Below are 23,637 nucleotides of genomic sequence, written 5' to 3' on the forward strand. Positions count from 1 at the left end.
ATGATGATTCTAGAACAAAGGTGCTTTAAAATATGGGTTGGTATAGATTATGGCATACCCCACAATATGGCATCTGGAATAGTTGCACGGTTTTACATACTGAATTACTATAAAGGACGTCATCACATATGCACTAAGAAGACAGTGGCGCCTGTGGAATAGACATGCATGTCCATATTAGAGGAGAGGTTCCTCTTCTCGCCCCACAACCGAGTAGAGTGACATTGCGGAGGAGACCATAGCATCTGCTTGTAAGCAGACTGCACATGAAGGGAACACAAGGTAGAAACTTTTGGGTTTTTTCTTTAGGAAACAGATTTTTCTTTGGCTTGCAGTTCAATTGTGAAATTCCATCTTTACAAGTGGCTTCTTTTAGTTGAGATATTGTTTCACACACCTCCAAAGACCCTGATAGCCTAGTCACCACCATTCTCAAAATAGGTATATAACTACTGAACACTGGGAAAACGAGTTCTACAATTACACCAAAGTGTCACTTTTGAATACGCAAAGTGTAGGCCCTTGAAATAACTTCCAATAAGCAAGTGGCTGTGGGAAAAAATGAAAAGAGAGCAAGGTAAACTTTGCAAAACCAGATATGGGGACAGAGGGACACAGGAGACCCTCGCCGCCACACCCTATGCATCAGCTTCCACACATTCTCCCATACAAATCACATATTGGCTCTGTTGCAACATGTTTGGAGTATAGTAAGGCGAGATGGGTGTTACCTGGGGAAGATTCTGATTACTCACCTCAGCAGTGAGATACTCCAGGGCTGCTGCACAGTAGACTGCAGCATTAGCACCAACACGACCGTGTCTTTTCGTACGAGTCTTCAAGTGTCTGTGGATTCGACCTACTGGAAACTGAATGAGAGAAAAGGTAATCTGGTGCAGATTCGCAATATGCATCACGTCAACCTTACAAACAACTTCCTATATGCCCCCACATATCTTTCCTAGGCCTTTCTGCAACATAATAGAAAAGTTACTCTTATAAAAAATACTTTCCACAGGATTTTATCAGAGTATCCCCTACAAATGTGTTTTTGAAGAATGTTGCAGCTCAGGTGATATTGTATGTGTGCTGTGTGAGTGGGCGTGAAGGTGAGGTAGAGTGTGGAAATGTTCTACATGATGGACAGTCGAGTTCTACCTCCAATGAAAGTTGGCAAAGGAGTCAGTTAACTAGGGGTGTTGCTGAGGGAGAATGTGAATGAGGTGCTGCACTGAGGTTTTGGAAAAAAGCAAAACCTGCTTCCCCTGGAACCAATCGTTAAACAGGGATATTATGGAACAGTCAAGCACAGGAAGGTCTGTTCGTGAATGATCAAGCAGTTCCTGTTCATCAATCTTACTTTCATGAGTATGCAGACAAGCTATGGTTAGAGGATGAGGGAAGGCGTGGTTAATGGTAGGAGAGGGGAGCATGAGTGGGAAGAATGGCGAACAGAGTTAATAAATGTACTGTTGACTTCATTTCCTGACAGATTTGATCCCTAGCATCACAGATGTCACAGCTACAGGCTTGGACGTGGTTTTAATGCAGGTAACTAATGAATAGCAAGAAACATACAATGGAGTTTGCCCAAATGACAACTGAGCGGGGCAGAAGAAAAATATCCTGCGGTTACGAAGGAGGCTTTAGCATTGCATTGGGTTACCAAAAAAAACCAGACCAAGGTGGGCCTCATTTATGAAAAGTGTTGCATCGCTGAGTGAAAGCAGCGATGCAAAACTTTTCAGTGCACCCTCCTTACGGCACGAAGGATGCGCCGTGTTTATTCTACAGCGCACCATGTCACAAGGAATGACAGATACGGCAGGAATCCTGATGTATCTGTCGGCCCAAAATCCACGCATTGCTGGAGTTGTGTCATAAGCATAACACAACTCCAGCAATGTATGGGGGTGGCCTATTCCCATTACATAGCGTCACCTTTATGCCTGCTGTGAGGCATAAGATTGTGATGCCGTAGCTTCCTAGAAGTGGCGCAGTGAAATCTGATAGATTTCACCAAGCTACTTCTACAAGGCTTTTTCACGTGGGAACGCCAATCCTGCATACATTATACCTGACACAAGTATAATGTAGCGCAGGCATTTACAAAGTGACACATCTGCTTAAGTAAGTCACTTTGCAGATATGGCGCATCGTGGCGCATTATTTACGCCGCCTCTGTGTCACAAAAAGTGGCACAACGGCGGCGTAAAAGTGTCGCAAGCCTTCATAAATAAGTCCCCAAGTTTTAAATGAGGAACAATGCTTGTGGTCAGGACCGATCATAAGCCTTGGAGGTAGGTAAGGTAGAACTTGGCAGAATTTCGAGTCGCAATGCAAATGGGTAATGAATACTGAAGAACCTGCATTAGTGTAGAGTATTTGCCAGTGGTGATTTCCCCACCATGTGGACACATTTACAAGTGGCATTGCCACACAAAGATTAGCTGCTGAAAGGCAGTAAAATATACTCCTCAGTGATTTGCTAAGCAAAGGGAACCCTAAGGCCATCTCCTGACATAGAACTTTAGACCACCTTTTTAAAAAAAACTCATCTTCATTAAAGTTTTAAAGCATCAACAGCAGCAGTCGAATCTTGGTATACGTCATACAGTACATACTCAACAGTTCGCTGCAAATCTATCCACAGCCAGACATAACATAGTAGTGTGATAGTAAGACATTTCAAACTTCAATAACCCAATCAAAAAAATAGATAACATGAGCCTATAACTTCAGTCTCCCCAGTCAAGATGCAAGAAACTGAGGCACATTATAGAAACGCCCGATACACCCCGGCGGGGGGAGGCGTAGTGGGTGAGAAGCATATATTATTCAGGTTGTGTTGAGGTATCTCCGCTCAGGATGGAGCAGAAGAAGAGGTGTTTCTTCACTATTGTGTGTTAAGCACTAAGGTGGAGAAAGTGTGTGAATCCTGTGCGTGAGTTGCACCCATCTATCTGGGCACCCGTCATTCTTTATACTTCTCCTTCTGCGACAGGGAAGCTTTATAAATTCAATTCTCAATATGGCACCCAGCCATATCTGTTTCTTTTAGAAATGTAGAAGTGTTTTTGTGGGCTGAAATCAGAATGGAAGCACTTGTATGAAATATGTCATGTCACTATAGTACACCTAACGCAAAACTAGGAAGCGTGTCCATCTTTTGCAGGTTAGTATCAACCTGACCCAAACACGAAGGACTTTCAATTGAAGAAGTTTCATAGTGCCCCGATGGGGAAATGAAGAAGTAGAGATGCAATACTGAACATCTCAGTGGTCTGGGTCTCCAGCCACAGATAATAGCCAACTGTTACCCTAAATAACTCACTACCCAAGCAACAAGTGGCCCAATCAATGTAGTAAAACGTGTCCACCACTCACACAACAATAGTCTTTCTCAATGTAGTAAACAGTGTAGTTCAGGGTTCTTTCAATGTCTAGGTGTCCACATAAAATGTCTGGGCACCCAGTTACAGGAGTCCTGTCAGTACAAACGTAATTTGTTTTTGAAACCAGGTAATGTCCAATATATGTTTTTAATTTTAACAAAGGAAACAGAGCTAATAGTAGTACAGTATGAACTTTGAAGTTTCCGGAGGGAACCTATCCTTAGGGATCTGTATTGCAAAAGCTACCACTTGCAATAAAAGTTTTCTGATGGTGAGGAAACCCACAGGAATGGGTACCATTCAGTTCACCCCCAGGCTTCAGCAGTTTCCATTTGGAACTGGACTTGAAGACTAGGGATCAAACAATATTGAATGTTGCAATATTTCAAGTGATATAAGGACTACAGAGATGGTGCGACGTTTACAGAATAAAGTGAGCTGATGCCAACTAGTGGGACCAAAGCCATGTAAGGGTGGGGGTGAAGGCAAATAGCCCTCAGTAGCCTCTGGGCCTTGGGCTGTTGGAAACAAGTGAGACGGGAATGGCGCAGACTTACTAGTGAAGCTCCACCAAGCTTCTCTGCTGCTCCATGGCCAATGTGTCTCTGTTCTGTGGTCTTACTTCTTCAAGGTCAGCTGAGCAGCTACAGTGAAATGATGGGTCCTGTGTGATATTGCACTGGTCCTCAGTTAATTCGGTATTGTGTATATTTCTAGTGCTTAGGGGCAGCTCCTTGTAGTCCTTGTATCCCGCAGATCAAACAAAGAATGTGTTCCAGGAATCTAGGCTTGTCCCCACCCAGGAGGAGAACTACAATTAGCAAAGTTAAGCGACTGGTAATATATCTGCCCAACAATCATGTGCACAGCTTCCTTGGTGTTGGGATTATCTATAACTTGTGGGGGCCGAGGTGATATATTGATGACATTTTGGGAGTATCTGAGTCAATGGACCTGTTGCCTTTTTTTTAATAATTGAAGCACTATAACCAATCCTGAAGAAGTTCATCTTCCACTTTATCCTATTGGTTTCACAGGTTCCAGAAGAGAGTACCAGTTTAGGCCACATTCACCTGATCAAAGTTTGGTTGTGGACTGCCTTTAGACAAATTCCTTTATTTACAACAAGGGGTGGTGATGGACAGAGTCTCTGAATTAAGCAGAGTACTCTCACCCAGTCAAGAGATCAGGGCTAGATCCAACACCGTTTTTCAGCTCATTGCACCATCCCAGTTTCAGAACCTGGCTGTATGCAAATTAGTCTGTCCCTGGCCCAGTGCATCATGGGAACAGGGCAGACCAGACTACAAAAGCCAATTCTTACACTGGGAAGGAAACAAGCTTCCGGGGACCGGTTTCTGCCATTTCAGGCGTCTTCGGCCCGGCTTGCTTGAATCCTGATGGTGCAATGAGCAAGGGACTCACATCTGAGTATACCCTTCCACGCTTAGGGTGGACAAATTTATTTACAACAAGGGGTGGTGATGGACAGAGTCTCTGAATTAAGCAGAGTACTCTCACCCAGTCAAGAGATCAGGGCTAGATCCAACACCGTTTTTCAGCTCATTGCACCATCCCAGTTTCAGAACCTGGCTGTATGCAAATTAGTCTGTCCCTGGCCCAGTGCATCATGGGAACAGGGCAGACCAGACTACAAAAGCCAATTCTTACACTGGGAAGGAAACAAGCTTCCGGGGACCGGTTTCTGCCATTTCAGGCGTCTTCGGCCCGGCTTGCTTGAATCCTGATGGTGCAATGAGCAAGGGACTCACATCTGAGTATACCCTTCCACGCTTAGGGTGGACAAATTTATTTACAACAAGGGGTGGTGATGGACAGAGTCTCTGAATTAAGCAGAGTACTCTCACCCAGTCAAGAGATCAGGGCTAGATCCAACACCGTTTTTCAGCTCATTGCACCATCCCAGTTTCAGAACCTGGCTGTATGCAGATTAGTCTGTCCCTGGCCCAGTGCATCATGGGAACAGGGCAGACCAGACTACAAAAGCCAATTCTTACACTGGGAAGGAAACAAGCTTCCGGGGACCGGTTTCTGCCATGAGAGTATTCTGCTTAATTCAGAGACTCTGTCCCTCACCACCCCTTGTTGTAAATATTTTTGTCCACCCTAAGCGTGGAAGGGTATACTCAGACATGAGTCCCTTGCTCATTGCACCATCAGGATTCAAGCAAGCCGGGCCGAAGACGGCTGTAATGCCAGAAACCGGTCCCCGGAAGCTTGTTTCCTTCCCAGTGTAAGAATTGGCTTTTGTAGTCTGGTCTGCCCTGTTCCCATGATGCACTGGGCCAGGGACAGACTAATTTGCATACAGCCAGGTTCTGAAACTGGGATGGTGCAATGAGCTAAAAAACGGTGTTGGATCTAGCCCTGATCTCTTGACTGGGTGAGAGTATTCTGCTTAATTCAGAGACTCTGTCCCTCACCACCCCTTGTTGTAAATATTTAGACAAATTTCAACAGAAGGCCACCAGTGTAAGCAACAGCCTATTTTTAGAAGGAACAAATCAGCAGAGCATTCAATTCTGCTGGGCTGTATCTTTTATGTATAGGAAATGCAAGCACTACTTCTGTATCTAACAGATGTCTGCATTAACAGGGAATGAACTGTACCTGTATGCATGTGAGAAACACTTGCTGTGCTGCTTTGTGTGCTGTAGTTTGACTTATGTGTTATCTGGGGTAGGTATCTTTTTATTGCTTGTGCAATACATCTCATGCATATTTAAGGAAGCTTGCAGTGCTCCTGCCACGTAACATGTGGCTATTCTTCTGGTGAGAGACAGTATTATTGTACACCCACCTGTCCAGTTTGTGTAATAAAGCTGGCATTTGTAGTGCTACTGCCCCTACTGCCCATGATAAATCCGTTGAGTTCTCCATGTTGGAGAACCTTATACTGCTACCACCGTTGCTTTAGCTGTTCTATGTTTATGAGGGAAGCGTATGTAGCTGCTGCTTGTGTTGTAATATTGCAGCGCATTAGGGAAGTCTGAATTGCTGTTGTTCTGTGCTGCACCAGCGCTGAGACCAATATCAGCTGCTACCAGAAGGGGGTGGGAAGCGGGGGTTGGAGGGAGTGGATGGAAAAAAAAATACCTGAAACGCTGCAATGTAGGTTTGTGATTGGTCTGAGCACTGTGGTTCGGCGCTCAGACGGGTACAGGGAGGCTCTGCATATTTCTCACCAGGCTGTATAATGCAGCCTGGTGGGGAACATGCAAAGTTCACAGGACTGCTTGGCCGACCCAAGAGGGCCGGACAAGCAGTCATGCGCACTTAGGGAGTACAAACCACTCCTACCCCTGCGCTGCACAGCACCGCTCCATGAGCCACTGACTTCCATTGGAAAAATACAATGATAATAACGATACGTTATTATCAATGTATTTTTCCTTTGGAGCAGTGGGGCGACGCTCCTCTGCCTTAGCGGAGGAGCTGCCACTGGCTGAGACTTGTGTTGCATCTGTTCTGTCTCACCTAAGGAGGCCTACACTGCTGCTGCCTGCCCTGCAGCTCTGTGCCTGAAGGTGACAAGCACCACTGTCTGTGCCATACTTCCTGTGTATGTTAGGAAAGCTTGCACTGCTATTATCTGTGTTGCAACTGTTTTAAGTGTGTGTGTGTGTAAGGGAAGCAGCACTGTTGCCATCTATTGTGGGTGTGCAGAAAGCATTCAGTGGTTCAGTATATGTGGAAGGAAGCTTTTATTGGTGAGGTGACATGTTCTCCACCTGCTCTGTGTATGAGTGAAGCTTGCTCAGATGGTGTTCATGTAAAGTGTCAGTTAGACAAGATTACACTCTTGCTGACAGTGCGTGGGGAGTGGTAGTGAAACTTATTTTGGTGCCATGTATGCTGCACCTCTTCTAAATGAAGGAAGCGATTCTTCTTTTAATGTAAGGTATGTGTTATGTAGCCACGGCCGGCAGTGGGAGTACCTGCAGGGCGGTGACGTGGGGAGGGGGAGTGGCAGGGTGGGGGGTAGTGATGTATGGATTACAGAGTTTTACAGGTAAGTAAACATTTAAATAAATAAAACGAATTTCGTTACGCGCACTGCATCGCATTTGGGGATGCAGTGCACTCAACGAAATTAGTTTTATTTATTTAAATGTTTACTTACCTGGGAAGCTCCGTAATCCATACATTACTACCCCCCACCCTGCCTCTCCCCCTCCCCACGTCACCGCCCTGCAGGTACTCCCACTGCCGGCTGCGGCTGGTGTAATGTATATGGGGTCCTTGCTTTATCACTGCCTGCAGTGTATCTACTTTGTTTCTATAAAGGAAGTTTGTATGGCACTGCCTGTGCTGTACCTGCCTGTTTGTTTTAGGGATGCTTAGAATGCTGTGCCTCTACTATTCCTGTGTTATTAGGTGTCCGTGGTAGTTTGCAAAACAGACACGAATCATATTCATGCCTTGCATTACATCCAGTGGCAGCTATCAACCAATTAAACTGGTAGGGCGAACATATGAGTCAATGACAGGCTCTGAAAAAACGGCTTAACGCCAAAGCTCTCAATCGTGGTCCGCTTTAAGCAATGTTTATAATGGGCGATGATTGAGAGGTATGGAGTTGAGGCTGACGTCACTGTGAGTTTTTCACTGTGTCTGTCAGGGGTTTAAAATAAATGAAATAATAAAAGACTCACTTACCCTCTGCCTCTGCCCTCAGTGCTCGCAGCTCCTCCATCTTCTCGTCAGTGGCTCCAACTCCCCTCTTCCCATCAATGCGCTGCTCTCATGCTGCACAGGCAGCATGACAGAAGCACCAGGATTGGCTGGAGCGGACTAACTCTACGCTCACTGAGGCCTTTGCTTGCTCTCCACCCGGCTGTCTTAGCCAGCTGGGCGGAAAGGTTTACACTGCGCATGTCAGGCTGTTCGACGCAAGAGCAGTTGGCCCGCCCCCAAACACGGCTCAGGCTGGGGAAAGGGAAAAATAAAATGGTAATAAATTCTTTTTATTATCATTTTATTTTTTACTTTTTGTGGCAATGGCAGCAGGGGGGGCAGCAGGAGGGCAACACTTGTCTACCCTAATAGAGGGACCGCCGCTGATTAAATTGGACAGCAGAATACATTACTCTGTAGAGCTTGTCAAAGTCTGGTGTGTTTATAGATGCCAAGTTTCCAAGGTCCATGGATGACCAGCTGCCCAAGTCTGGGTTTTTTCTTTGGATTTTGAGAAATGTAGTCCTGTTTTTATGATGGGATACACAAGACTGCAAATGTCAGATTTAAAATTTTTGATCCATTATTCACGTATAGGCAATGGAAGCTTGGCAGGCCTGAATGAAATAACCAGGCATTTATTTGATGAAGGTCCCACCAATGGATGTCTGAAACAGATACGTGAAAGGAGGCCATTCAGTGCTTAATTTGAGCCAATGGTTTCCGGTGCTCGGCACCGACACTTAATTGTCAGCAGCAGTACCTATGACAGTACACCACATAGTGCACTGTCTGTCTAATTATGAAATGAGGACAGCAGTTGTTTAATTATTATTTAAGCATTAAAAATGACTAATACCAGCTCCCAAGCATTCTTATAGGTTTGGGCAGCCTGGAATAGTCCAAATTGTCACCATTGTAAACGTATCATGGTCAGTAGTTGCTATTGCAGCACAAGCAGGAGCAATTGGTGGTGCAAGCTGCAGTGACCTCCTGATAAGGGCCCTAATACTTATTTGTTTTACACATTAAACACTGAGGCCACTGCATGTTCTCTGTTTCTTTTCAGAGAACGGTAACGTGTACCGCAACAACCAGAAAAGAGAAACTGTCATGAAGGCCGAGAACATTACCTGAAGTCCAGCCCTCTGAGAATGAGAAACAGCCTTTGCTTTCGTTTTCCAACTGTTTTTTACCGCCTTACCGCCTGCCTACAAAAAGAGCAAGAGCACATGTTAAACAGCATTTTACAGAAGTAAGGAAAGATTATGTGATAATGGAACTGAATGAAAACATACCATTTATTAAATAAAAAAGCGTATTCTCTCTAAAGAAATTAAAACTGCTGTGAGCGCCAACTGTCCCCACAATCTGAGCTCTCTTGTCTGGGAGAGTCAAATCATCTTGTTTATTGTCAGAAAGCAACAACAGAGCAGCAACACAGCAATGGCTTGTGTAACTCGCTAACTTTGCATCTACCATACAAGTTTAAGAAACATTTACAGAGACTAAACTTACATAAGGTTAGTACTGTGGTGAGAAACTCGACAAAAATAATTTAAATACAATATGGAAGAGTGCAGGCATGAGAGGTGGTTCTTAAGAGAAGACTGAAAAGGACAAATACACCAGGTAGGTGGAAGAGCATCTTTATTACAGCTGTCATCGCCAAGACCCAGGAAGCAACTGCAGTACTTAGAATTATCCCACTTTCAAGATTCCCCAACTCCAATACATTCCAACCACCCACAAGACCCAACATACACCCTTCCTTCAAAACAAAAAAAAACAAAAGCAAACCCCAACAATATAATACAAGAATGTCCAGACCTAAAAGAATTGGGCGAGAGTTGGAACTAAGATCCAGGGATCAGCGTGAATACAAGGATTTAGGATGAATGACAATAAGCGAGCATTAAATACAAACAAGATCCTCATACCAAAACACCCCAACATTGGAAATACAAAATTTCAGATAAATTGCAATGAACGATAATCTATTCACATAACATATTAATTTAGTTTGATTGGTAAGGACTTAGATCACATTAGTTCATACACAGTAAATAAAATATTTCAAATAAATCACAGCTAACGATAATCTGTTTACATAACATCATCTTTTAGTTTGATTGGTAAGGACTTAGATCACACCAATTTGTCATAATACCCTTGTCACTTACTGACGTGTGGGCATTTCCTTTGCATTCAAACTTTTCTACACACAGCCAGAGTTGCAATCTGGAACAACCACTAACTTGCTGGTATCCCAGAATTTGCCACCATCCAACACTACTACATGGTCTTTAACTTCCTTTACCTTCAACTAGTGCAGAAAATCTTGACGAAACCTTCATCACATAACAAGGATTTTTTTATTCTCATCCAGTGTCCAACCTTAACCAGAAGTTCTCTTTCGATTTTCCCACAGTATTATACTTCACTTGCATCACACCTCTCACATCCATCACGTGTTCAACTTTAACAACATCCATCACTTCTCTACCCATCCATTATTCATTTAACCATAAACCCGCCACCTTTCCTCTTAACAATGAAAAGGGTGACACTCCTCTGCTAATGTCAGGAGTTCTTCTGACAGCCCACAGGATGTTCGCCTTCCACTTCAGGCCATTTACCACAACCAACTGTAACTGACACTTGATGGGGTGATTAAACCTTTCAACCAATCCATTATTGTGGGGGTGTTCTAGAGAGGTTCTGATTTGCTTAACACCTGCAAATTCCCCAAACTCAAACATCTCCCTTGATACAAACTGGCTTTCATTATCAGTCACCGATTGCTCTGGATAACCTTCCCTCACTAACACATCCTGAAAGAATTCCTTAACTACAGTAGCATTCACTTTCTTAACAAATTTTACTTAGAGCCAAATAGACATGCAGTCCACTAGAATTAAAGTATACTTGGAACTACCACCTAGCACACCAAACGGCCCAGAGATGTCAAATACAATTTGCTCCATGGTAAATTAGGACATTCAACAGACGTAACAGGACCAGGAACAGTTATCTGCATTTTGACACTCAAAATGCACGTGTAACGTTCTCTCACAGACTGTTCAACGTCTTTCCCACCTGTGGCCACCAAAAATCCACCCTTAATCTCTGCTTCATGGCATATATGCCAACATGACCTTCATGGGTGAGGCTTAACACCTTATTCTGCAGACTAAAAGGAACCACAAGAAATTCACATCTGTGCAACAATCCATTCATAATGGATAACTCTCCTAAAACTCTCCAAAAGGGAATTACACTAGCATGCATGTCCTTAGACGGATGCCATTGTCCAGTTAAATATTTCATGACTTCATGCCGCTTCTCTCCACTCATCCTACTACACTGTGCCATGCTTTGTGGATTATTCTGCAGCATTCGATGGCGTCAACAGGAATTTGCTTAGGAGGAAATTACAAGATTGGGGGATTCCGATTACCCTGTTGAAAGCAATCACTGCTCTCTACACCGGAACTTGGGTACGAGTGAAAGTAACTACGAACTCGGTGACCAAAAAAATCTATACAGACCGTGGTCTAAAACAAGGGTGCGTACTGGCACCCTTGTTTTTTATCCTCTATACTGCAGACCTCGGCAAAACAATTTCCAAAGCCAATTTGTTATCTCCGAAAATTGGGTCTACCAGACTGTTTTTACTGCAGTATGCCGACGACATGGTGCTTATGAACCATACCAAAACAGGCATGCAACGAATACTGGATGCATTAAACATCTATAACAATGAAAATGACCTAAGAGCAAATGTAGGGAAAACAAAGGTTGTAATCTTTGGGAAGTATACAAATAAACAAAAAAAACTGTGGAGAATGGGTAATCTGAAAATAGAAACAACAACTAAATACAATTACTTAGGGGTTTGGATCATGAGCAGTGGGAAGTCTGTAGCACACACTGCATCCATTGCAGCAAAAGCCAAATCAGTGACATATGCCCTCTGCAAACTGAATTCCAAACTAAGCAGTTCGACAACGGGACCCATTAGAAAAGTTATAAGAGTCAAGTTACTCCCCTCGATTACATACGGCCAACTAGCATTTCCCGCGGCATCAATCAACATCATGGAACGCGCCAATTGCCGGGCATTTAAACAGATCTTCCATATACCTGCCCATGCCCTGAACACCTTGGTACGCCTTGAATTTGGGCTAAACAAACAGCGCTATGAACATTGGGCATCGTTTGTGCGGTACTACCGAGGGGTTTGTGCTGCCCCCCCAAACACAATGAAGGCAATCTTGAAGGAAATCTTTGTGAAAAGTAACAACTCGTGGGCCAACGGCCTTCTAACTGCTTGCACTGAATTGCACCTAGACTTGTCCAACTGGCAGGATATTATTTATCAACCTGGAACCTTAAAAAACATTCTAAAGAAACAAGTTAGATTGCTATCCAAGGAAGAGGACCTGAAGGAACTGGAGTCCTCCAGCAGCAACATCAGGCTATTAGCCAGTTCCTTCCACGATAAACTGAGCCAGCCATACCTTGACTCTGCCCTGAATAACTCAATTTTAAAGCAAATTCTGTCAGTGAGATTGATGGTACTACCGATAAAAGACATCAACAGCCGTTGGAAAACATTAGAGGTTGTCACTACTTGCAGATTGTGTCACCAGTATGAGGAATCCATGGCCCACATGGTCTGTATATGTCGCCGTTCGAATTATGCACGTCACACTTTACTGAAACCCTTGTTTTTAAAATATGGGATACACACCTGTGTAGATGCCATGAAACTTCTCTTTAAGCTGGAGATCCCAATGGAACTAGCAAGATTAGCGAAATTTGCCCACAAGGTGAAAGAACTATTGCATAATGACTCAGTCAAAGACTAGAGACAAACTGTAGTTTTAAACTTGTGGTTCCCTTTTTTTCTTTTTTCCTTAAATTAGTAACTACCAGATGTTTTAAATAAATGATTATGTCTTATATATTACTAACAGTTCCGTTAAATGAAATGATCATGTTTTATCTATGCTCAAAAAGTGTCTGGATGGAGTGTTCTCCAACCAGCCTTTTTTCTTTTGTTAACAATTTTAATTAATTGAAACAATAAACAAATACTATACTATACTATACTATACTATACTATGCACTGTGCTACTCAGCATAGTATCAATAGAACACACAAACTCTACCTCTTCCACCCTGTGATCTTCCTCATCACATTGGTCTACCAAAGGCAATCTCAATAAGCAATCCGCAGCAAAATTGCGTACTCCCACAACATACTGCAACATGTACCGGATTTCCTGTAATCGGTATTGACACTTGGGAATACAAGGCATCATTCTACCCACACAACTAGTTAGGAATAAATCTACCAATGGTTTATGGCCTGTACGTAACACAAATTAATTTCCCACACAAAATTCCTAAAGTATTAAACTCCCCACTATATACCAAGGGCATCCTTCTCAATCGTGGAATTGTGAGTTCTGCATTCAACAAGGCTCTTGACGCACACACCACAATCTCCTCAGTACCATTACTCATATTTTGCTTAAACACAGCCCCTAGCACTTGATTACTGGCATCGGTAGTAATGATGCACCAATCAGCAGTGTCGAAAGACAGTGGCCCGGGGAGCTGGCGGTTCCCGGTTCTTTCATAAGCCCTAGGAGGGGGGCCCGTGCGCCCCACTCCTTTTTATGATTCTACATGTAACTGGGATCTGGCCTACCTGGCGGCTAAAGATTACAGAAGCACAGGAGCCCATGCTTTTTTTTTTTCTTCAGTGGGAGCCGTGGATTGAGCGCTGCTACCTCCGTCGGGCAAAAAAATGCTTTTTGTCCCAGGCAGGGACTCCTCAGGAAACCCCCCAGGCTTAGTTGGAGGAACTCGGCTGAAGCCGAGTACCAAGATGGCTGCCAACACTTCCTGCTTGAAGTGTTGGCCGCCAATCACATTTCAGCACAGGGATTGTTGGATCCTCGGAGGATCCGCACCCCTATATAAACACATTTACATTCCCTTTAATATCTCAAACAATACTGAATGGATATACACCAAATAACAAACAGGGATCCTTCTGGACCAAGAGCTACCTTTCTGCTAAATTTGGTGTTATTCCGTCCAACGGTTCGGGCTGTAGTCGTGGCTAAAATACTATGTTATGCTAAGGACATTTGTAATGCGCGCAGCTGCTCCAGCAAAGGAGCGTCCCGGCGCAGAACAAGGTAGAGCACAGCAACACTAAAAGCAAAACCGCAGGGGGATAACTGGAGGGAGAAAATTTAAAACAGAAGAGTTTTTATGGCTTTACGAAACAACATAAGGTCCTCCAGCAGGCGGACCTCAACCGGTAAGGAGTTCCAGATGGCCGCAGCCCTCACTCGAAAAGAACGACCCCCGGCCCGGCAAAGTTTGAACCGGGGAACCACGGCGAGAGCCTGGCCGGCGGATCTGAGAGAACGTGACGGGACATAGGAAAACAAAAGGTTGGTGAGAATCTTGGGGGCAGAGCCTTTCAAGATTTTAAAGGCCAGACATAACACCTTAAAGTGAATTTTCATCTTGACCGGCAGCCAGTGCAAGGAGCGTAGAGTGTTAGAGATGGGGCAAAACCTGGGCAAGCCAACTATCGCTCTGGCTGCAGCATTTTGGACGCGCTGCAGGCGGGCGATATCAGCCTGATTGGCCCCGACCAGGAGGGAACAGGCATAGTCAAGCCGGGACAACACCGTCGCCTGAATCACCAGCTGCCTGGTCGGGGCATCAAAAAATTTGAGGACAGGTCTTAGTCCCCGAAGGACACCAAAACAGCAGGCCGCAGTTAACTTTGTGTGGCCAGCAAAATTAACGGAGGGGTCCAGCCAAACTCCCAGATTTCTCACTTCTGCGACCGGAGTTGGAAGTGGCCCCAATTCAGGAGGCCACCACCTGTCCCCCCAAAGCTCCGCTCTCTTACCGACAATCATGATTTCAGTTTTCTTTGCATTGAGTTGGAGACAGCTGGCCGTCATCCAACTGGCCACTGCCCTCAGTCCACTCTGAAACCTAGGGGCATCCCGTTCCGCATCCCCGCTGATAGTAACCGCTAGCTGAGTATCGTCGGCATATGAGACCATAGTCATGCCCCACTGCTTAACGACCTCAGCCAGCGGTCTCACGTATAGATTAAATAACGTGGGACTCAGCGAGGATCCCTGCGGAACCCCCATGGCCAGAGGATGGAATTTGGACTGATGAGGAGGGATGGCTACGCAAAAAGAGCGATTGTCGAGAAAGGAGCGGAACCACTGCAGAGCAAGCCCACCAATGCCAATCTCCTCTAGGCGGTGTAGCAAAATGCGGTGAGAGACGGTGTCAAAGGCGGCGCTGAGATCTAAAAGTACAAGCGCCGCCGTCTGACCGTTATCCAACACCATACGCAAGTGCTCCACCATGGCGACTATCGCAGTTAACATGGAAAACATACTTTATTTGCCCCCCCTTTTTCTCAACTCCCGCTTGATGGATCACCCGGAAACTTTCCACGCGCAATACGAATCACCTGGGCACTCTTTTGGGAAAAGTTTGTGAAGAATCATCAACCGGCACCAAAGATATAGGCCAGACAAAAAAAGCTTTTCCTATGGAAACTATGTACTAACTATAACTACCTACTGGCGATATATGAAACCTAAAGTCCCAGTTTCAACCAGGCTAACACGCGGCGGTCTGAGAAGGTCTCCCAAATATTGCAAAGTGATCATTCACTTTTGATTGAAGAACACTCAGACACCCAAGTGTGCAACAGAAATACGATTTAATGGCTCCTCCATTAAATCGTATTTCTGTGGCATACTTGGGTGTCTGAGTGTTCTTCATTCAAAAGCGAAGGATCGCTTTGCAATATATAAGGGGTTGCCATGGGGGTCACACCATACAGGACTGCAAAAGACATTGAAAGGGATTTTTCCTAATTCTTCCCGCCCCCCATACCACCGGCCCGGCATCATGGACACACTGCATGCTGGGAGTTGGAGTTCTCTTACTCATGAGATCTCCCACAGGTGAGCCCACGCTATAAGGGGAGGAGTCTGATGTCGTCTGCAGCACTTAGCAAAGCAGCCCTGATGGAACACTGCGTGACTCGTTTTCGGTGCATGGGTACTGAGGAAGGCTTCTGTGAAAGCCGAAATGCATTTGCCGTACCGACTGCTAAACCTGCTAAACCTGTGAAATAAAGCGCTTGCAAAGGACCCCCCTCTGGCCTCCGCGCTATTCTTCTTGAATGAAGTGTTTTTTTCACACATATATATATATATTATATATATATATATATATATATATATATATATATATATATATATATATATATATATATATATATATATATATATATTCCAGCGAAAACTCATGCACTTTGCCAGCATGAGAGTCAAGCCCTCCACACGAGATTAGTTTCAAACCTCCTTATTCATGCAGGTACACCAACAGCATCATAGCCTGGATAACGCTTTTCAGTCCCAACGGTCCTTAATCATATGCAAACTCGAGGGCCAGGTTCTTGGGGAACTTAAATACTTAGAAAAGTCAGACAGGGAGGAAGGACAAACGTGCGGGTGCTTATTTCATTTTGTGAATTACACTAGCATTCAAAATGTGCCCAGTGTCTCTCTTCTTTTCTAGGACATGACTTGCCAAAAATAACAATCCATACTCTTAATAGTGTCCTGCTATTGCACTCTTACACATAGTTTTTGAGTCAGAAAAGACCATGTCCTCATTTTCGAATTTCTCAGGACTCCAATGTCCATAATGCATTGCACCTGTGACTCGAAATCACTGCATTCTTCCCCCAAGTCCAGAGTACTTCTTTACATAATTTAATATACTGACGAAACCAATACCATCAGATGCCTTGTGTAAAATAACTTCTGTGTATGGCTAGAGGGCAAAGTTAAGTTCAGATCATTTCCCAAACACATTAACCTTGTGCGTTTCTTTCTTTCAAAAAAATGTTTGTACCTGTTCGGTTTCAAGATGTTGGTTTTCTGCTCTCGATGTGCAAGAGTTAATACTCCTGCAAACCCTGGCTGTTTCCTAAACTCTTGTCAAAAAATCTGCAGGCAGGCCTCCTCAAATATATATATATGTAACGAGATCAAGGGCAAGTGTTGACCAAAATGTGACGTTCTGAGGAGCAAATAAAAAGATCCATATGCCAAAGATTTCCAGTGGTTCGTGGTTTCTCTGTTCGCCCGTCTTGGATGTGGAAGTGTGGAGAAATTGTGTTTGTTCGTTGATGGTGGTGTAGGCACTGGGTAAAGAGCAGCAGCTGGTCTGCTGATATTTATTTATTTATGCGCTTTTCTATAGTGCGAACTTTACTCGAAGGTGTCAGAGCGCTTTACATGAGGATCAGTTGAAAAACATAAGGATTTAGGATTACATGCGTTACGGAAAAAAATTGCAAATGTACAAGATGTAAAGTCACACAAGGAGGAGATACACGTGGATAAACTCTAAGAGTCACACAGGAATGGTAGATAGTATAAAGGTCTACTGCATATACTAGTGATTAGAATTATCTCTATATACATAGGGAAGGGATATGACTGGATATACTCTAAGAGTCACATAGGAACGGTAGATGGTACAAAAGTCTACTGCATAAACTAGTGATTAGAGTTATCTCTATATACATAGGGAAGGGATACGAATGGATATACTCTAAGAGTCACGTAGGAATGGTAGATAGTATAAAGGGTCTACTGCATATACTAGTGATTAGAGTTATCTCTATATACATAGGGAAGGGATACGAATGGATATACTCTAAGAGTCACATAGAAATGGAAGAGAGCACAACGGTCTACTGCATATACTAGTGATTAGAGTTCTCTATATACATAGGGAAGGGATATGACTGGATATACTCTATGAGTCACATAGGAATGGTAGAGAGTACAATGGTCTACTGCATATACTAGTGATTAGAGTTATCTCTATATACATAGGGAAGGGATATTACTGGATATACTCTAAGAGTCACATAGGAACGGTAGATGGTAGAAAGGTCTACTGCATATACTAGTGATTAGAGTTATCCCTATATACAAATATATACACACATAGTAGATATCCTCAGGCAGAGTTCCCTTAAGTGGGGTCGTAGGGGGGACGTGGTCACAACACCAAGGGAGGGAATCAAGGGTAAGGAGAGAAGGCAATGCAGAAAAGGGAAGAAACATTGAGGAACATCAAGGGGGAAACAAGGGAAAAGGGTAAAGGACGAAGGATAGAGGTGCTCAGCAGTGACGAAGTCCGCCATCGTCCACGCCGATGTGAAGGAACGAACAGGACAAAGGTTGACGATGTGAGGGCACAATTGTATGCACGGGCAGGTTAATATACCGCGCTCGCAATTTTGGACCGGCTTTGTTCCTTCTGGCGAGATCGTCGCACTGGGCTCATTGGAGGAACCTTGGTTGACATATTGGGAGAGGAAAAGTACTTACTTTTCGGAACTTTCACTGTCCTCGCTCGATAGCCACATCTGTCAGCCAATGAGATCCCTCCCTACAGACATTTAAACACCACCCCGCCAAAATATTCACTTTTGGACTATCCAGCTGATACCCGGAATTGATAAAGGCACCCGCCGAAATACGTCTTCCAGGAGCTGTTAAATGAGGACAATGCGTTGTTTTTAAAGTGCAAATGGTGGCATTAAAACTTACTGCAGAGCATCTCCAGCATATGTCTGACCCGTTTTTTAAAGGTAAAAGTCGGACTGGTGTTGGATTTATATATATATATATATATATATTTCCACAACACTCCTCCTGATAGAAAGAGCAGAGGCCCCGTAGGGGAGTAGAAGAAACATCCTTTATTTTCATATCATTTCTCGGCAAATGCATTTCGGCCTGTTCTGGCCTTCGTCAGTGCCTTTAGATGTTTCAGGAAGCTTAGCGCTATGCTGTTTAAATACCATCATGCCACACTACAATTGGTGAATGTCCGCTCCACCCCTTTGATGTTTGAGCCCACCATTCACAGTTCACGACATGCCTGTGGACTGCGATACCCAGGATGCATTTGGTCACTTCCAGGTAGGTGATGCATGGAGTGTACTTTGCACAGTGTCAGAGTTTTAGGCGGAATGCAGGATGATTTGCATAGCATTTAAAAGTCCGATCTCCTGCTGATTCAAATTCGGGTTGCCTCCTCGGGTCCCCAAAACCGTCTCAGCCTAACTGTTCAGGATTTCCTTAAGTGGGGGCAGGTATGTCAGTGCATCCCGCCCAACCGAGGTAGTGATCCTCGCTGTACCACCAATATTCCTCCCAAACAAGCAGGCGGGCCCGGATCTTTTCAATACCTTGAAAGAAGAAAGCCGAAGCTGGAGCCAGGAACGTCCGGGCCTGCTTTAGGAAACGGGGGCCTCTGTAGCACGCTTCTGGCCGGCGCGCACAATATTTCCACAACACTCCTCCTGATAGAAAGAGCAGAGGCCACGTAGGGGAGTAGAAGAAACATCCTTTATTTTCATATCATTTCTCGGCAAATGCATTTCGGCCTGTTCTGGCCTTCGTCAGTGCCTTTAGATGTTTCAGGAAGCTTAGCGCTATGCTGTTTAAATACCATCATGCCACACTACAATTGGTGAATGTCCGCTCCACCCCTTTGATGTTTGAGCCCACCATTCACAGTTCACGACATGCCTGTGGACTGCGATACCCAGGATGCATTTGGTCACTTCCAGGTAGGTGATGCATGGAGTGTACTTTGCACAGTGTCAGAGTTTTAGGCGGAATGCAGGATGATTTGCATAGCATTTAAAAGTCCGATCTCCTGCTGATTCAAATTCGGGTTGCCTCCTCGGGTCCCCAAAACCGTCTCAGCCTAACTGTTCAGGATTTCCTTAAGTGGGGGCAGGTATGTCAGTGCATCCCGCCCAACCGAGGTAGTGATCCTCGCTGTACCACCAATATTCCTCCCAAACAAGCAGGCGGGCCCGGATCTTTTCAATACCTTGAAAGAAGAAAGCCGAAGCTGGAGCCAGGAACGTCCGGGCCTGCTTTAGGAAACGGGGGCCTCTGTAGCACGCTTCTGGCCGGCGCGCACAATATTTCCACAACACTCCTCCTGATAGAAAGAGCAGAGGCCCCGTAGGGGAGTAGAAGAAACATCCTTTATTTTCATATCATTTCTCGGCAAATGCATTTCGGCCTGTTCTGGCCTTCGTCAGTGCCTTTAGATGTTTCAGGAAGCTTAGCGCTATGCTGTTTAAATACCATCATGCCACACTACAATTGGTGAATGTCCGCTCCACCCCTTTGATGTTTGAGCCCACCATTCACAGTTCACGACATGCCTGTGGACTGCGATACCCAGGATGCATTTGGTCACTTCCAGGTAGGTGATGCATGGAGTGTACTTTGCACAGTGTCAGAGTTTTAGGCGGAATGCAGGATGATTTGCATAGCATTTAAAAGTCCGATCTCCTGCTGATTCAAATTCGGGTTGCCTCCTCGGGTCCCCAAAACCGTCTCAGCCTAACTGTTCAGGATTTCCTTAAGTGGGGGCAGGTATGTCAGTGCATCCCGCCCAACCGAGGTAGTGATCCTCGCTGTACCACCAATATTCCTCCCAAACAAGCAGGCGGGCCCGGATCTTTTCAATACCTTGAAAGAAGAAAGCCGAAGCTGGAGCCAGGAACGTCCGGGCCTGCTTTAGGAAACGGGGGCCTCTGTAGCACGCTTCTGGCCGGCGCGCACAATATTTCCACAACACTCCTCCTGATAGAAAGAGCAGAGGCCACGTAGGGGAGTAGAAGAAACATCCTTTATTTTCATATCATTTCTCGGCAAATGCATTTCGGCCTGTTCTGGCCTTCGTCAGTGCCTTTAGATGTTTCAGGAAGCTTAGCGCTATGCTGTTTAAATACCATCATGCCACACTACAATTGGTGAATGTCCGCTCCACCCCTTTGATGTTTGAGCCCACCATTCACAGTTCACGACATGCCTGTGGACTGCGATACCCAGGATGCATTTGGTCACTTCCAGGTAGGTGATGCATGGAGTGTACTTTGCACAGTGTCAGAGTTTTAGGCGGAATGCAGGATGATTTGCATAGCATTTAAAAGTCCGATCTCCTGCTGATTCAAATTCGGGTTGCCTCCTCGGGTCCCCAAAACCGTCTCAGCCTAACTGTTCAGGATTTCCTTAAGTGGGGGCAGGTATGTCAGTGCATCCCGCCCAACCGAGGTAGTGATCCTCGCTGTACCACCAATATTCCTCCCAAACAAGCAGGCGGGCCCGGATCTTTTCAATACCTTGAAAGAAGAAAGCCGAAGCTGGAGCCAGGAACGTCCGGGCCTGCTTTAGGAAACGGGGGCCTCTGTAGCACGCTTCTGGCCGGCGCGCACAATATTTCCACAACACTCCTCCTGATAGAAAGAGCAGAGGCCACGTAGGGGAGTAGAAGAAACATCCTTTATTTTCATATCATTTCTCGGCAAATGCATTTCGGCCTGTTCTGGCCTTCGTCAGTGCCTTTAGATGTTTCAGGAAGCTTAGCGCTATGCTGTTTAAATACCATCATGCCACACTACAATTGGTGAATGTCCGCTCCACCCCTTTGATGTTTGAGCCCACCATTCACAGTTCACGACATGCCTGTGGACTGCGATACCCAGGATGCATTTGGTCACTTCCAGGTAGGTGATGCATGGAGTGTACTTTGCACAGTGTCAGAGTTTTAGGCGGAATGCAGGATGATTTGCATAGCATTTAAAAGTCCGATCTCCTGCTGATTCAAATTCGGGTTGCCTCCTCGGGTCCCCAAAACCGTCTCAGCCTAACTGTTCAGGATTTCCTTAAGTGGGGGCAGGTATGTCAGTGCATCCCGCCCAACCGAGGTAGTGATCCTCGCTGTACCACCAATATTCCTCCCAAACAAGCAGGCGGGCCCGGATCTTTTCAATACCTTGAAAGAAGAAAGCCGAAGCTGGAGCCAGGAACGTCCGGGCCTGCTTTAGGAAACGGGGGCCTCTGTAGCACGCTTCTGGCCGGCGCGCACAATATTTCCACAACACTCCTCCTGATAGAAAGAGCAGAGGCCACGTAGGGGAGTAGAAGAAACATCCTTTATTTTCATATCATTTCTCGGCAAATGCATTTCGGCCTGTTCTGGCCTTCGTCAGTGCCTTTAGATGTTTCAGGAAGCTTAGCGCTATGCTGTTTAAATACCATCATGCCACACTACAATTGGTGAATGTCCGCTCCACCCCTTTGATGTTTGAGCCCACCATTCACAGTTCACGACATGCCTGTGGACTGCGATACCCAGGATGCATTTGGTCACTTCCAGGTAGGTGATGCATGGAGTGTACTTTGCACAGTGTCAGAGTTTTAGGCGGAATGCAGGATGATTTGCATAGCATTTAAAAGTCCGATCTCCTGCTGATTCAAATTCGGGTTGCCTCCTCGGGTCCCCAAAACCGTCTCAGCCTAACTGTTCAGGATTTCCTTAAGTGGGGGCAGGTATGTCAGTGCATCCCGCCCAACCGAGGTAGTGATCCTCGCTGTACCACCAATATTCCTCCCAAACAAGCAGGCGGGCCCGGATCTTTTCAATACCTTGAAAGAAGAAAGCCGAAGCTGGAGCCAGGAACGTCCGGGCCTGCTTTAGGAAACGGGGGCCTCTGTAGCACGCTTCTGGCCGGCGCGCACAATATTTCCACAACACTCCTCCTGATAGAAAGAGCAGAGGCCACGTAGGGGAGTAGAAGAAACATCCTTTATTTTCTTATCATTTCTCGGCAAATGCATTTCGGCCTGTTCTGGCCTTCGTCAGTGCCTTTAGATGTTTCAGGAAGCTTAGCGCTATGCTGTTTAAATACCATCATGCCACACTACAATTGGTGAATGTCCGCTCCACCCCTTTGATGTTTGAGCCCACCATTCACAGTTCACGACATGCCTGTGGACTGCGATACCCAGGATGCATTTGGTCACTTCCAGGTAGGTGATGCATGGAGTGTACTTTGCACAGTGTCAGAGTTTTAGGCGGAATGCAGGATGATTTGTGTAGGAAGGGGGAGTCTCTGGTTGGCGCCGTGCAACACTGGCGACAAGCAGGGCCTCTCTCTTCCTCGTCAGGGCTGAGGGTTACCTTCAAGACAACCTCTGCTTACCCTCTAGGTAGTGTGGCTTAAGCAGTCTTAGGCTAATCTCTGGGGCATGTAGGGTTAAACATTTGCAATATTACACCAACACCACCAACCCACCACACAATGACACCAAACTGTATTTGTAAAAATATATGTTCTTTATATAAATCTCAAGCAGGCTTGTAAATACAGTCTTGGTTACTTCAAATGCAGGTTCCAGTTACTCTTTATGAAAAAGGCACAGTTCTTGAATAAATGCGGTCTTTTGGGCCTTCTGCCCAGCTTTAGAAAGGTTCCAGTGTCTTATAGCGCTTCAAGGCGCTTCCCGCGGTCTCCGCTTTTGAAATGAGTCACCCTTCGGGGCTCGACTCGGGGAGAGGGGGCCGCGGGCCT

The 23,637-nt window shown here is 45.3% G+C and overlaps 1 protein-coding gene across 1 annotated transcript in view; it reads right to left on the bottom strand.

The window, feature by feature from the left end:
• LOC144790900 (histone H2A.V-like) overlaps positions 1 to 11,790 on the bottom strand; it is a 35,614-nt gene extending 23,824 nt beyond the window's left edge. The window contains exons 1-3 of the mRNA XM_078665542.1: positions 11,758 to 11,790; positions 9,227 to 9,304; positions 756 to 869 (exon numbers count right to left, since the gene is read on the bottom strand). Coding sequence (XP_078521668.1) covers positions 756 to 869; positions 9,227 to 9,304; positions 11,758 to 11,790 — 225 coding nt within the window. The remainder of the gene's footprint in view (positions 1 to 755; positions 870 to 9,226; positions 9,305 to 11,757) is intronic.
• Positions 11,791 to 23,637: the final 11,847 nt, after the last annotated feature.

The sequence above is a fragment of the Lissotriton helveticus genome, chromosome 11, assembly GCF_964261635.1.
Source record: "Lissotriton helveticus chromosome 11, aLisHel1.1, whole genome shotgun sequence".
Classification (NCBI taxonomy): domain Eukaryota; kingdom Metazoa; phylum Chordata; class Amphibia; order Caudata; family Salamandridae; genus Lissotriton; species Lissotriton helveticus.